Raw genomic sequence first — 16,990 nt, 5'->3', positions numbered from 1 at the left:
AATAATTTAGCAAGTTTTGAGGTAATGATGTTTAAATTTAACTCTGTTGTTCCAGTTCTTTGTTTTTTATCCTCCGTGGCTATGAAATTGTGATCGTTGGGTTTAACTTTCATGTTTAAAAGATTTTAAACCTTGATACAAACCAGTTTTTAAATATTCCTGCAATTTTGTCCAACATGTGCATGCACAATGGTGAAGTAGCAGGTAGTAACAAGTTTCTTAAAATCACGCTTCTTCTAAAATAGTAGTAGTAGATGTGAGTACAATGTGTGTACTATTGTGTATAGTATCTGAATCTGAACCTGTGTTGTACCAGATATTTTTAAAACTGTTTGTGTTCAACCGCTGCTAAAGGGACATGGGTTAGATCCACCAAACATTTGGTCAATTTCCAAACTATCAAAAATAGACGTGCAGAAAACGGTGAGTTAGCATCAGCAATATCAGTGTTAACTTACTGCAGGTAATGAGCAGGGCAGCTGGCAAAAATCATATTGTCCAGACGTAATGTAAATTACCGTTTTCCTTGTACTTAGCCAACAGGAAATGTTTTGTTTCTGTAGGTGAATTTCCCTCACAGCCTGTCAGACAAAACATGGAATATTACAAGGGTCAATCTTTGGACCTGTTCTGTTTACCCTGTACATGTTACCCTTGGGACAGATAATCTGTCATCACAACATCACCTTCCATAGCTACGCCGATGATACACACCTGTCTTTTAAACCTTCTGACACAAGTGATTTGGCTTCACTAAATAGCTGCCAACATGACATGAAAAGCTGGAAGTTCCAAAACATACAGTGTAACCTTTACAAGACAGAAGCTGTCATTACTGGCCCTGAACACATCTCAAAACAAATACAGCCAATTGTTGACCCACTCATTCCCAAGAAAAAGGTCAGATACTGGAAGTCTGAGATACCCTGGATGGAAACTAAATTCAAAATTTAACCAAAACAAAGCCGTTTTCACTCTTCAGTGGCTTCCAGTCTTCTTTAGAATCCATTTTAATTTGCTGTTAATCACATACATGACTTTTCAGTCCAGGTCTTCTACCTACTCGAGCCTTTGTGGCGCCTCAGCTCTGGAACAGTCTTCCATTGAGCATAAGATCAGCTGACGTTGTTACTGCTTTTAAATCTTGTCTAAAATGAATTTTTATAGAAAGGATTTTCCTAATAGCTGATATACTACACAGCTAAGTTGAGTATATGCAAATGTTTTATTATTTACGTCTTGCAATTGTCCCTAATGTTGCTAATGTTTTGAATTTTCTGACCTTGGAAAGCACCTTGCACTTTTTGTTTGAAAAGTGCTATATATATAAAAGTATTATTATTGTAATTTTTAGCTAACAACATTTTAGTGAATGAATCCCTCTTTCAGGGAGCAGCTGTTATTTAGGTTAGTGCATTGTTATCAAAACCAATAGAAATAACTATGAAAAGACCCAAGTTGTTATAAAATGGAATTATCCTCTAGAGAACAAATGTTTGTTTTTAATAACAATTTACTAGGCTCTGTAGTTCATCCATACACTAGCTTTTTTATCCTTTTCCTCTATGAAGCCCGCAATTTTATTGAAATGATCGTTCCAGACCCTTACCAGATAAATGTCTGATAGACGTGATTACAGGGATTATGTTTTTTTTTTGTTGAATACCGGAGATCCAGAGATGCCAAGAGTCAAGGTCATTCCAGGGTTAACTCAGCAGACATACATTTGAAGTCTTGCGAGTCTCGTGCGAGTAAAAATACAAAGCGTCCCTGTTATTTTGACATTCATGTCAGATTTTAGATAACACACTAACAATTCATCAAATATTTTAAATTGCACCGTAACCTCCTTTCCATAAAAATGCATTTTAGACAAGATTTAAAAGCAGTAACAACGTCAGCTGATCTTATGCTCAATGGAAGACTGTTCCAGAGCCGAGGCGCCACAAAGGCTCGAGTAGGTAGAAGACCTGGACTGAAAAGCCATGTATGTGATTAACAGCAAATTAAAATGGATTCTAAAAAAGACTAGAAGCCACTGAAGAGTGAAAACGGCATATCTCGGCCCAAAATCAAAACAAAACCATATTATTCAAACCAGTCAGTTAGAAAAAATTGTTCATTGTCTAAAAACCTCTACTGTTTATTTTTCTACTATATTAAGCGGGGAACTGAGGTTTACTTGAAATTGACTCGTTATATTGCTACTCTTTACATAAGGAAAACCGTAATGCTTCTTCTGCTACTTCCAGGTCATCGATATTTGTTCATTTGGTGATATTAATCGAACAGTAGTAGGACATACGCTTCTTGTCACTCCATCAGTGCAGCAGGCTGGCTCCTAGGGCCCCACTGATAACACAATCTCCCAATCTACAAGAGGCCTGGCACCAGATGAAATGGAGATAAGAGCAAGACCAAACCTGCCTGTTATGTAACAGAGATATGAAGATGTACAGGTATGTTACACTGAACTTCCTAATGCACTGTAGAGCTATTATATTGGGTGCCACCCTGACAGAAAAAAAATCTGCTTCATAATGTGTTATAAAAATATTTTTCATGGTATTAGCAGTTATCTGTCGGCTGTCTATTAGCTATTAGCTGTTTCATTACTATAACAATAAGGGAACAAGGTAATTTATTTATCACAAGGTAACATATACACTCACTGGCCACTTTCTTAGGTACACCTGTTTAATTGCTTGTTAACGCAAACAGCTGATCAGCCAATCACATGGCAGCAACTCAATGCATTTCGTCATGTAGAGGTGGTCGAGACAACTTGCTGAAGTTCAAACTGAGCATCAGAATGGGCAAGAAAGGGCATTTAAGTGACTTTGAACATGGCATGGTTGTTGCCTGGTCTGATGAGTCTCGATTTCAGCTGCTACATTCAGATGGTAGGGTCAGAATTTGGCCATCCTGCCTTGTATCAACAGTTCAGGCTGCTGGTGGTGGTGTAATGGTGTGGGGGATATTTTTTTTGGGCCCCTTAGTACCAAGTGAGCATTGTTTAAACGCGGCATCCTACCTGAGTATTGTTGCCGACCACGTCCATCCCTTTATGACCACAGTGTACCATCTTCTGACGGCTCCTTCCAGCAGGATAAAGCACCATGTCACAAAGCTCAAACCATCTCAAACTGGTTTCTTAAACATGACAGTGAGTTCACTGAACTCCAGCAGCCTCCACAGACACCACATCTCAACCCACTAGAGCACCTTAAGGATGTGGTGGAACAGGAGATTCGCATCGTCCATCTGCAGCCGACAAATCTGCAGCTACTGCGTGATGCTATCACGGCAATATGGACCAAAGTCTCTGAGGAATGTTGTTGAAAGTAAAATTCTAAGGGGCATTTTTTACATTTTGTATGGGAGAATGTAAACAGCAATAACAAGATAGTGATGATAATATGAATTTTATCGTCACGGAAAAAGTTCAACATTTGGTAAACATTGTTAATCCGCTTTCTTGCACTTTATTGGCTCAGAACTGGACCATGTTCCGAATCCGCCAAGTGCTTGATCCATGATGTTGATGAAGCAGGTCTCTGTAAAAATGTGTGCACACCAGTATCTGATTTTATGTTTCTTGGCCAGCCAGTCCCATTTCACCTAGGTCAGACGAAAGCCAGGAGCAGCCTTAAGTCCAAGCTGGGCAAGCATGGCTCCTATCCCGACTCTTTTCTGTCCTAGCAACTGTACCCTGGTGCCTGGTCTGGGTGCTCTGGCTGGGTGGATCATGTTAAGGTCTTTAATCCAAACCTCAGCTTCCTTTTCCAATGACTGTGTTTCTAATACAAGCAATAAATGTTATGTTGACTCAGTAATTAAACTGTAAAGGATTAAAATAAGTTATAATCGTCTGGAAAATGTAACCCTGTTAGCACAAATGCTGTGTGTGTTGAAATCACATCAAAAATCTGATTTATGAGATAAATGGCATCAGATCAGAGAGAGATCAGTGTATCTGCGTGTATGTACCGACATTATCATATGTTTTTTCCCCCAGGAGGACTGGAAAATGATCCTTGTTGTTCTAGGAGAGATGTAGATAATGTACATATCCATTCACATACACGCTCACACACACACACACACACACACTGTTGCTGATACCCATGTGACACACACAAGACGTCGATGTGTTACAAAAATAACCGGTAAGTGATTGGTCGATGAGCCACAGGCTCATCAGTAAATCGCTCCATGCAAAGTGCAACAGGTCAAATGTTTCCTGTTTAGACATTGTTTTCTGTTTGCTTAGCCCACAGCTGTTTTGTTAAACATGTTAAATTACTTAATTTACATTAATGGCAAACTGTGGAAGCATTTACGATTAAAAAATAAAGTTAAACAGTGTTAAAGTGCTACAGGCTATGGGCAGGTTTCTGAGAATGAGTCATAGATGAAATACTTCATAGCACCTGGCAGAAAAGAATATCTGAGCACCAAATCAGTGAAGAGCCTGCATGTCTGCTGGGAGACTGGTGAGAGTCACATGTCACATGTCTCACACAATCATCAGAACACTATGCGAATCAGACATTTAAAAAAATGCAGTGCGAGAGACCGATCACTTGATAACCATCAGCACACCACAGAAATGTGACAATACAAAAATGTAAATATGGAGAGTCACATGGCATGTCAGATGACCATAACTACTAGAACTGTGGCATTTTGTAATTAATACATAGTCAAGACAATATATAGACAGTCATATGACAAATCTCAGACAACTGCACTATCAGCACACCATTAAAATATGACACCACCCACATTAAAAAAACTGTCTAGGTCAGGGTATCAAAGTCATCGTGTAGTTTTCAAGAAAGTTTTCTCTTTCACCAAGAACCGCACCATACACTGGTTGATAGTTTTCTGTCCAATCACACAACATAATGTTGCTGAGCTAGTGAACCTAAACGCAAGACACAGAGAGGCAGACACTGAGAAGCAACTTTATTGCAGGGCTTGGGGGGGGATGGATATGAGCCTGAGCTGGAGGTTGCAGAGCAGAACAGGAAGTACACTGATGCTAAGCTGAACCCCAGTATGTAGTTGAAGCAAGCAGGGATCCCGGGCAGAGAAGATGGATTTGCAAGGGGAGGAGAAACACAGTTAGGCTGGGGTTAACAAACAAGCCAATGTCAAACAGTAGTGGCTTGAAACACAGACTGACTGAGCAGGTACTACAATCTGTCAAGGTGAGTATGATAGAGCTGAGTGTTTATGGGAGACTTGACTGCAAGATGAGATGCAGCTGGTGAGGCACTGCTCGGGGCTCCGGCACACCTGTCTCCACTTAGCAATCGCAGATAGCCACACAGAGAGAGAGAGAGAGAGAGAGAGAGACTGACTGACTGACTGCAGGCTATGCAGAGGTGGAGGACATGACACAATCTCATACATGTACCTGCTCCACTGATATACTGATTGTCTGAGGCTGAGCTTTTTTAAACGTGTTCATTGTTTGCTGCATAACGAAGGGTCAAAGGTCATGTTTGAGGTATGCAAAGACAACAAGGGTACCTGCAGTTACGTGCACGAACGTAACATATAGCCCTCAGTCAGGCAGGGGAGCCTCTCTGAGCTGTCAGAAACATTTAGCTTTCTTCACTGTGAAGAAAATAAATCTGTCAGTACACTGAAAACTCCCAGCCAGGGCTTCGTAAGCAGGGTCATCAGTAAGAATGTCAAAAATCAAGCATGTGAACAAGGGCAGGCTAAAACAACAGTCCATTTGGTTTATGCTTGTATACTGCATAAATACAAGTAGCCCATAATTGCAAAATTACAGTCCTTTTTTCTCAGAAGCATTTTTTTAAAGTGGGGAGTAATAACTAACTAAAAGCAAATGTTTCAATTAATGATAAATACACAGCATATTATATCAGTGCATAGTATGAGTGTGTACATATATAGTGTATGAGTTTCATCTTTAACATCATGTTTCATAGAGGAGGAGCATATATAACATGGATCTGTCGCACAGAACTGTAGAGTAACAAGGCTTCAGCTTCAAAAAAAGGTTTTATATCATATCGACACTTAAGTCCATGCTGCGAGTCTGCATCACACTTTTTTATTTCTATGTGTTTTATTATGGTTTTTATAATGTGCCATTCATGCGGTATTTAACGAGGTACAAGCGCACCAGGGGCGAGTTCAATCGCAAAATGTTTTCGGATTGAACGACATGTTTCCTTGCAACATTATGCAACGTTATGCAACGGGCTTTGAGGTATGTTTTCTTCTGTTTGGTGGGCGTGCCACAGGTGTTACCCAATCAGCTGCGTTAAGTTTGTAAACACAACGGTGTTCAGAAGGCAGGAAAACAGTTTGAGGCACCACCGTTTCCATTGAAAAAAGAGTTTTGCTACGTTTTGTCGGCGCTGAACTCGCCCCTGGCTTTTAAAGGGAATGGGAGATGACTCTCATTGGTTTATTGCATGTTACGCCCCAAAACACACCCATGACTAATTCACAGACTGAGCACGACCTTTTTCAACCACTGCAATGACCATTTTTCCACCCTGAACTAGCAAATGAGGATTCGTACATGCCCTAAATGTACGGCAAGCCATACAAATGCACCCGGGCTATGTAATAGAGCCCTAAACATGCAATAATGTGTTTTTGTCATTTACATTAATCTTAATTCTTTAAATTGATTTATGGTTAGTTAAATGACCATATTTTACACCCTCCAGGGACATGCTGATGGGTGACACCTTAAATCAGGTGGGGGTTGCCCTTTTTCAGGTTAGAGTAACAGTCCCTAAAAAGGTCCGTGCACATCCCTGTAAAAAAATGTTTCAGGGGATAACATGTCTTTACATGGGAAAGGGGGAACCTGGTAGAAATGTTCCCAGAAAGTACATAGTTTTACCAATGGGACTGCCTTCATGACCCCGCAGCTTGTCACACCTTTCATCAAAATAGTCACGCACTAGTTCACCTTGCAAACTGATACGGTGTCAGGGCAGCAGGCAGGCCCGACGTGCTCATATCAGCGCTGTTCATCGATTGTACATGAGGGCGGTTTGTGCTTACAACAGATTTTTTGATTATGTTCCTACTGAAATAATGTGACAAGATCCTAAATAGGATAAACATTTAGAAACAACGAAGTCTAAGTGATTCCCACTTCCCATTCTCTACTTTGGGAAGATACCTAAAAAATAAGGGCTGCAAGAACAAATCCATCACTCAAATGGAAATTAAGTGTGAGAAGTAGTACTGCAGGGCCAAGAGAGTTCACCTGTAGACTGGAATAAGTTGCTAAGTTACTGAGAACCAAGTAATGACTGATCCTCATTTCTTTAAAGCCAAACAATATTTCAAGGCTTTCAAATGTTTCTTACCTTTCAAGTTAGAATTCATTCTAACATAAAATAGAAAAAATAAAATTTAGCATTATATAATTTGTGTTAAAGCTACCACATGATGGCATGATAAGAAAATTGTACCTAAACAAAGGTTTCTCCAGCGAAGCAGCGCTCTGTAGCTCTCAATCAAATATCTGCATGAACTGTTCTGGATACTGAACTGTTGCTCATGCTAGTGGGCAAGCTAAGTCATGCATTACATGTGGCATTGGCATTCAATCTCAGGTCAAATGACTCTGCAGTAGTCACGGGTATTTATCGGTTCCAGCCAACACATTGCAGCAATGTAAACATGACACCCGGGTGGACATGCTAATTTCCGCCCTTTTTTTTTGACACAAGTCATTCATCTGTTTCTATCAGCAGACGTCTAAAAACATCTGATGCATATGTTTATGTAGTATGAGCATGATAAGCTAACAGTCAATCAGCTGACTTGCCATGACGTCTTTCAGAGCACACAAAGACTGCAAACACACCTGTCACCGGCCCAGCACAGAGCTATTAACCGGAAACATTGCAGCTACACTTTATTTTTATGGGCTACACACAGCAACCACAGTAATATTGTCACTGGCCTCAAAGTTTCTCTCTATACTGTTTACTAACCCTGTTTTCTAGTGTGGTCGTGACGTGAAAGAATTGTTTCATCTATTTTTAGCAAGTTAAACTGCATTAAAAAATCCTGCATATACACACAAAGTTTGGTATGAAAAGAGTAATGGACAACCACGTAAAATATTCCTATGTAATAATTTCAACAAAAGTGTTACCCGACTATTACCCGACTTGTGTTTTCCTTGACATCTGCAGCAAGTGCACAAACCCTCGCGTGAAATCAGTGTGCCCACCCAGGTTTCGTCCTCAGCAGAAACATAATAATGCAAAGACTTCTTCCACTCTAATAGATTTTCCAGCTTTAACATCTGAACTGTCTTCTCATCCTGATTCTGATTCTGTTTGTTGATCATTTGCTCACTGGTCTTTCCTAAGAGTTTCAGTTAGGGGTCATCTAATTTTCTGTGTTATGCTCACTATTGTGCTTCATCTCAGCATTTTATGCCATCTTTGTTTGATTAATCATGGCCTGTGACAATGCTTCCTGGTCTGTGCTTTTTGAGAGCTCCCCTTATTTTGGGTGGGGATTTAATCTTATGCATATTTAGGCCTGTAGATTATTTCTTATACCATCCTGCCATGCCCTCTCACGCACGCTCACTTTCCTCATTATCTGGGACTGTTGGTTGTGATATCAGCTATTCCATTAGCTGGTCACTTCCAGTCTTTGCAGTTTCATCAGCTCTGTCATTTCATCATCCTCATCAGCCTATCAACCTCAGCAGAGTCATCAGCCAAGTGTCTGGACTCCATATGGGAATTTATCTTGCTGCTGCTCAGGGCAGATGCCCCTTGATTACAAACAACTTCCCTGTGGAGTCTCAGCACCAAAGACTTATACATTATTGTTTCTTCATTTGCCTGTTTCTTCTGATTGAATTGCTTTTATTTGCTAGTGTTTCTCTATTTGAAACAAAATGTATTAATTTATGTTTTAATTTATTTAGATAGATAGAATGCTGCAGAGACAGTTGGCCCTTTTCACCTAGAGGTGTTTGGGTGAATACTAATTGGAGGACAAGAAAGAGTCCCATTGATGACGGAGCACAATGGAGAAGCAACACAAGCAAAAAACAGAAGAATCCCATTATTTCATCTTCTTTCCACATTGGATGGTGTCTGCGTGACCGCCGCCTGCTGGCACTGCATGGAGACCGTGACTGTCACAATGCGGCCCTTGTGCCCGGGGTCCGCAAAATTAGAGCCCACAGAACACAGCTTCCTCTCCCACTGTCCCCAAAGCTGTGTGGGCAATAACAAAGATGGGTGAATGCACACTATAGTCCTCTTTGGCAGCAGCCCTCTGGAAAAGGTTAGAATATGCAGGAAGGCTTGTTGGCCGCAGGGTTCAGTGAAGGCTCATTACCATGTGCACTGTAAGCTACACTATGCTGTTTGGCAGCACAAGCCAATATAGTAGCTATTATGTGAACTTGGTTAAAAAAACACACACGTTAGCCCTCGAGCACAATTTTACTGAATAGTTTCTCTTGTTTCAGGAATTTTAAAATGAGATTGCAGATAGCTGAAACAGTGTGAAATTAATGACCCTTGATTGACTCTGGAAAACAAGCCAACTCTTTTTAAACTGGTGCAAAATACTGTAAGGTTTAAGGACTAGAATAGTCCTTAAACCTTACATTGACAAAACACTTTTTATCGCCCACTAGTTCATGATATCACATACAATGTTTGGCTTTTGCCAGTGGCTGAGATTCATTTAGACTGTGTGATTTACTCAGAATCCTGCTCCCACTTGCAATGCACGTACAGGTCATTGTCCAATCTTGTCAAATCAAAAGGAATGTCGGCACCTAAAGTGTTAAAGAGAAAACTAATTAGCAAATGAGCATGCAGGGCAACCTGCTAGTGAGCAAGCCCAGTAACTAACATTGAAGATAACAATTTTTGTAGCCGCTCAGTACAAGACTCTATTCACTGCGTATGAGTAAGTCATGACATCCATCCCCACAGAGACATTCAAGTATATTCTATTCTCTTCTAAACTGTGTCCAGCTAGCCTGAATCACACCTTTATTGAAAGACAACAAGTCACATTTCACAAGCATATCTTAAGGATGTTTCAGGAAATCTGTTTTGTTGGAGAATGAAAGCAAACAAGTTGACTTAGCTTGCTTGCTCAGTAGGTAATACGCTTGCTCACTCTTTCTGTGACTGTGCCATCTGCACATTTTGCAAATAGAAAATAAACAGTTGTGTATAACCAATTGACTAGCTAGCTAATGGTCAGTAATAAATTAAATAAAGCAAAAAAATAAAGCGTCATGTCTGAGGTTGTGTTTGGGTCTGGGGATCACTTGGATTTGATCAGGTCAGGTCTTAAAGATGCAGGCACGGGACGAATTTGGGTCTTTAAAAAAGCTTAAAACATTTAAGCATTTGGAAGCAGTGCAGTTGCTGTTTTCTACAGCACTGATTTTACAATTAAATAATTAGTCACAGGAAGTATTACTAGACAGCACATCTTCCCATGTCACATTTCGATATTAGTTGTGTAAACTGAAAACTACTCAAACTACAATCAATTATTTCCGTTCTCTATTCATTTTGTCTGACTTTGAATGAGCAAAACGAAGAAGAAATCTAAGGAAAATAGAAACAAAGACAGCATGTCAGACCTTCATATGGTCATCAACATCTGGAGCAGAGAGGACAACAATCCTGTTTACACACTGTTGACAACAGTGAGGAAAGAGTGTCAGTGAGGACAGAGGGGAGGTGAGAGTGAGGGAGAGATGAACTGGGTATGAAAGCTGAACACTTGGACAAAGAGCCAGCAGGGATAAACAGTAGCTTCTACTTTCAGAAGTTATGAGTTATCCAGGAACTCGGACACTTTGAAAGCATCGTCGTCATGTGGGACAAACCAGGAGGATGACTGGACATCTGCAGCATCTCAACTTTACAGGTTTGTACTGTTGTGTTTTTTCTACTTTACCATTGCTAAGGTCAGACTAACGGTAAAACACAGTTTGTAAATAACATGCTGGACCTGGAATTTGCCACGCCATTCAATATAACAAATGCATAAAACCCTGGATTATTTGATTACTACAATTTCTTCTTATTGATGGAAACTTGTCAGGTCTTTGAGAACAAAGACAAAGTGAGATTTGTTTATGCATAAAAGAGTTATTCTTTGTAAAAACTCTACTCTTTTTTTAATATGAACTGTAGGAGCAGGAAGAGTGACTCCCTTCAGAATGAACTGTGCAGTGATTCTTCTATTAACATCAAGCTGCTTCGCCTGGTCTTCAGTGATACATACCCCCAACAGAGCAGGTACAGTAATGAAAGTGAATGTGGTGATTGACGTTTTGGTAATCCTTCTTGTCTACAGCTAATGATAGCTAAGGGGGTGCTTGATAATCTAACTGCCCGTGAAAACATCTTTCCAACAACAGAGTTGTGTCCAACAATTTTTGACGATCTGAGTGTTACACAGTGATTGGCCAGGTGTGTAGATGTGTAGAGGTGGGATTTGAACTTTTTTCACACAACATTTTCTTTCATTTTTTTGTATGACACTTTCGTGAGGGCAACACAATGAAGGTCTTCAGTGTATAAAGACATGCAAAAGGCACAGAAACTTGGAGAAAGATCAGAGCGGCATTGGGCAACGTTCAAATGTCGACATGCTTAAAAGTTTCTTCTACTGATGCTCCATCTGATGGCTAATAGAGATAATAAATTACTTAAAAGACAAGGCAGCAAAATGTTGCTACACAGCTCTATATGCTTTGACACCAACAACTATTTTGGAAGGCTACGCTCCAAAACGGTGCTGGTATGATCAGGGTGAGAGTGGTTTACACTCCATTTCACATTTCATATCAAGCCCTCATGATTCAACGTGTACCAACGTCATTGTGAAGAATAAACTTTGAAACACGTATATGGCTTTTTGCTGCTAAATCCAAAAAGAAAATGGTCCTGTACGACTGTCAGAAGCTGTGAGCTGTAAGTCTACCACAGCATCTCCACTTCCTTCTGCGATTGGGTTATCAGTTGATAAAAATTCAATGTCGGACCAGCACTCCATTTTATTGGATTTCCTCACCAGTGGTACAGTGGCATGGTCAGATGGAGACCTTCTGTTTTTATGTGGAAACACCAAATATTTTAAATAAAACTCAAAAAATCGCATTTTTTTCCTCTTGGCTGAGGTTGAAAATATGGTTAATCGATACAACCAAAATGCAACAAAGTGCACTAGAAACAATACTTACCAATGACTTAAACATCCTCTGAAGCTTCTGCTCCATTGAAAAGACAGATAACAGAGGAAAACATCAGATCTGTGTGGAGTGATGAAGAGACTGTAACTTTCCTCAAATTAATATGAAACAAATATAAATGCCATTTTCTATTGTGTTTTTTTCTACTTTATTTTTCACCATTTGTGGTTTGACTGTGATCTTGTTGTAACTGGAAAGTTACGGCCACCTACTGTTTATCTTGATGAACCAACTCCAATTAATCACGTAACATTAGTATAAATTTGAGCTACATTAGGTAATTTACCTACTGATTGAGGTGTGGACACTCTAGCAGCAGTTTCCGCTTTGTGTTATTTGGGTGAATTCATCCTTGAACATAGGCTATTTCCTTTAATTTTGATTCAGCAGCTCTCTGGATGACGGAAGGGAGCTCTCTGACGAGGCCGCTGATGGATGGCAGGGAGGTGGAGGCCGATAGCGGGATAGAAATCCATGATGTAGCCTGCATGGCAGACACCGCTAACCCATATGGACAAAGTGGTGTGTCGCCCTGATTCGATCAGCTTGCTAGAAGACATTGTCACTTCAGAATCTTCTTTGTTCTTTAGACAGCTCAGTGCTGAAGAAAAGTGGGAGTCGATGGCTAGGTCTCATCATTGTTTATATAGAAGATGCAGACATAGCCGCAACCCACGCTGTGGGTGGGCGTAGACAAGCTGTTCTCAGTGCCGCGCATGTGCACGTAGGGGTAAACCCAATAGCGATAGCCTTAGAGGACTGCACCTATACTCATAGAATCTGGAGTTACAATACATAACTATTGTTCCTGTTTCACCCACAGAATCCAAGAAACTAAAGTACCTCCTTGAGCCTCCTGTGTACGCTGAGGTTGTTGGCAGAAGGGGACAAAACGTCACCTTGCCGTGTATCCTGAGAATCAAACCTAGCCATTACAAAGTGAAATGGACAAAGCTGGAGCCGGAACACGTCGGGACGGAGAACATTATCATGATTTTAAATGCACATGCTTTCAAGCCATACGGCCATCTTGGACAGCGGGCTTCTCTCCGGAAGGCTCACACCATGGACGCATCGCTACAGCTCAGCAGCCTTGAGCTGGAAGATGGCGGCACGTATCGCTGCGAGCTTGTCAATGGCATCGAAGATGAGAGTGTTGTCATTACTTTGAGGATTGAAGGTAACTGAAGCAATACGGAGCCGAGTGTCTGTTCAAAATGTTAAACTGAAGGAATGGCTCCTTACTGGTGTCTGAAAATAAGATACTTTTGAGTACATATCACTAGTGCATAGCTAATGAAGCATAAAATGAACTGTTACTGGTATAAATAAAGTAAAACGTATTAAAAATGTTTTTACACCCACAGGGGGACATGGATTTTATCTTTTTTAATTTATTTTATTTTTGGGAATCACATTTTTGATGAAAGACAGGATTTATAGGATACAGTACAGTAAAGTGTAAAACATAAACACTGACACATGGTTTCTATTTGTAGGTGTGGTGTTTCCATATCAGAGTAAAAATGGCCGCTACAGATTCACTTTCCATGAGGCTAAGGAGGCTTGTACTGAGCAAGATGGCACATTAGCCTCACTGACCCAGCTGTACATAGGTACCACATAGTGTTAATTTGTCTAATTTGTCTGCAGCTATACCAGCTCTTTTAAATCAGCATGTCTCCTCCTGTAGCATGGACTGAGGGTCTGGACTGGTGTAATGCAGGCTGGCTCCATGATGGAACCGTTCATTACCCCATTATTCATCCTCGACCTGCCTGTGGAGGAGAGCTGGTCCCTGGAATTCGCAGTTATGGACCAAAAGATAAGAATCACGATCGGTTCGATGCTTTCTGCTTTACTTCCCAGGCGTCTGGTAAGCTTTCAGTGGCTATGCTTGTACCAATGCTTAGTCTAGTTCCCTGAGTGGAAGCTGGAAGCAAATTGGACTTTGAGTTTGTCCAAGACTTGCTCTGGACCTTAAAGGATATAAAGGAAATATAATAAATAAAAACTAAATATTATTTATTTATTTCAAATTTTCTCCTTAGCTGAGATGTAACATAAAAGTGGCTTTAGGTAAAGTCCTTCAAATGAAATGACAAAGTAAAAAAAAAAAAAAAACGACCTACAGCAGTTTTATTTTTTAAACTTTAATGTTTAAAAATAGTTCAACATTATAATGTTTTTAGTAGGAACCAAGATGGCTCAAGAACCACATACAGGGTAAGGATGCCCTTAACATTGTTGGTATTGGCCTTTTTACGGGATTTGTTGACAGGAAAAATTTAGACTAATGTAGATTTATCCTTTAAATGTTAAAAAGTAATTTAAGAGCAGGCTGCAGGGTGTGGATCAGCAGTGTGCTCTGTTGTACCACACACAACTGTGATGTCACAGGTCCTGGAGTACACCTGCACATCACTGCAGCAAGGTGAGAATTTAAACAAGATTTTGAGTTTGTTAAAAGTCAACTGCCTTGATTTATTCTCCACAACACAGTTTAGTTTGTTTAGATCATTCCTTAGATTTTTGAAAGTCCTCCTTTTGTGGAAAAAACTAAAACTCTCAGTTATAAGAATCTCATCTCTAAAAATATATGCTGTAATTATTTCACTGACATTGCAGGGCTAGTTTATTTATCAATTTCATAATCAGTTTTATCTTCATAGCCCACATCAGACTAAAAGGAGTGCTCATAATTTCTGGACCAGAAACAAACCCAGATTCCAGGAAAGTCATCACACTGTGTGGGTTTTCTTGTTATTGCCAACGGAGCAGCACTGTTTTGTGTTATGTAAAGGACAGATTCACAAACATTTTGTAGTGTTTCACTGTAGTAATAGTGAATGTCAACTCTGTGTTGCAACAAGGTGACCTTTTATAGCCACAGTGTGAGAGTGGGACTGATAGGAGGCTGACAGAGGACAATAAAATCTGTTGGTGAGACATGGCGAAGTTAATCAGTGGGAAAGTACTTGGTTGTCTCTGTCCCTGGAAACTTCAACTGCAGTCAGTTATTCCATTCTGAACAAAATAAGTTAAATAATAATTTATTATAAATAAAAAAAATTAGTGTGGTTTGAACTGTGTGTTTCCATAAGTCTTTCCTCTTCTCACAGGCTCTGTTTCCTACATATCGGGGGCGTTCTCTTTCGAGCAGGCAGGACATGCATGTAAACATCAGGGAGCGGAGTTGGCGTTGGTGGGCCAGCTCTATGCCGCCTGGCGTTTCCAAAACTATGACCAGTGTGATGGCGGATGGCTGAAGGATGGCAGCGTACGGTTTCCCATCAGAAGCCCTCGGGAGCGCTGTGGAGGCATCCCTGAAGCAGGGGTACGCTCATTTGGATTCCCCAACAAGGCGATGCATCTTTATGGCGCCTACTGCTATAGGTAGCCCAAAATAAAACAAAAATACAAGGCAAGGCAAGGCAGGTTGAATTGTATAGCACATTTCAACAAAAAGGCAATTTAAAGTGCTTTACATAAAACATAAAAGCAACAAATTGGGAAATTGAAAAAAAAACAACAATAAAATATAATTTATATAATTTTTTAATAAGGGTGAAATAGAAAATAATAGGATAAAATACATTTAAAAAGTAGTTTAAAAAGTTAAAAAGGAAATAGAAACTTGATAAAACAGGACAGTAAAAGTCACAGTGCAGTGCACGACATTAATCCACAGTCTTACATTTGATCTAAATAAAGGCAGTGGTAAAAAGAAAAGTCTTAAGTCCTGGGAGTTTTTTCTAGATATATAACTGAACGCTGCTTCTCCATGTTTAGTTTTGATTCTGGGGAGAGTAGACCTTCTCCAGATGACCATTTAGTGCTTTATAAACTAACAGCACGATTTTGAAATCAATTCTTTGACATACAGGAAGCCAATGTAAAGACCTCAGAACTGGAGTGATGTGATCCACTTTTTTGGTCTTATTGAGGACTCGAGCAGCAGCATTCTGAATCAGCTGCAGCTGTCTGATGGATTTTTAGGGAGCCCTGTAAGGACACCGTTACAGTAGTCGAGTCAACTGAAGATAAATGCATGGATACATTTTTCCAGGTCTTGCTGTGAAGACAGTCCTTTAATCCTTGATATATTCTTCAGGTGATAATAGACTGACTTTGTAATTGTAATAATGTGGCTCCTCAAATTCAGGACTGAGTCCATGACTAGACCAAGATTTCTGGCTTGGTTTGTGGTTCCTTAACCTTACCAATTCAAGCTGAGTACTGACTTTCAGTCATTCTTCCTTGGCTCCAAACACAATAAATTCAGTTCTATCTTTGTTCAATTGAAGAAAATTCTGGCACATCCAATCGTTGACCTGCTCAATAAAGTTACTCAGCACTTATATGGGGTCATAGTCCCCTGGGGATATCGTTATGTAAATCTGTGTGTCATCAGCATAATTATGGTAACATTTTGTTGTTTTTCATAATCTGAGCCCCAAGGGAAGCATGTAAATGTTAAACAAAAGAGGCCCCAGAATGGAGCCTTGGGGAACTCCACATGTCATTTGTCAGCTCAGATGTGTGATTACCTATAGACACAAAGTAGTCCCTGTCTTTTAAGTAGGATTCAAACCAGTTTAGTACTGTACCAGAAAGTCCAACCCAGTTTTCAAGTCTGTCTAGTAATATGTTGCGGTCGACCGTGTTGAATGCAACACTGAGATCCAATAATTCTAAGACTGAAATTCTGCC

The 16,990-nt window shown here is 40.1% G+C and overlaps 1 protein-coding gene across 1 annotated transcript; it reads left to right on the top strand.

Moving 5' to 3' along the window:
- Positions 1 to 10,710: 10,710 nt before the first annotated feature.
- hapln2 (hyaluronan and proteoglycan link protein 2) lies at positions 10,711 to 15,799 on the top strand. The gene is made up of 6 exons (XM_038710414.1): positions 10,711 to 10,947; positions 11,217 to 11,321; positions 13,101 to 13,457; positions 13,777 to 13,893; positions 13,971 to 14,153; positions 15,400 to 15,799. Exons 1-6 carry the CDS (start codon positions 10,914 to 10,916, stop codon positions 15,675 to 15,677), a joined length of 1,074 nt encoding a protein of 357 aa, XP_038566342.1. The 5' UTR covers positions 10,711 to 10,913; the 3' UTR covers positions 15,678 to 15,799.
- The last annotated feature ends 1,191 nt before the right edge of the window (positions 15,800 to 16,990 follow it).

The sequence above is a fragment of the Micropterus salmoides genome, unplaced genomic scaffold (assembly GCF_014851395.1).
Source record: "Micropterus salmoides isolate LMB-PRFRI ecotype aquatic unplaced genomic scaffold, ASM1485139v1 Ms_hic_scaffold_11, whole genome shotgun sequence".
Lineage (NCBI taxonomy): Eukaryota > Metazoa > Chordata > Actinopteri > Centrarchiformes > Centrarchidae > Micropterus > Micropterus salmoides.
This window is presented reverse-complemented; position numbering and strand designations above follow the sequence as displayed.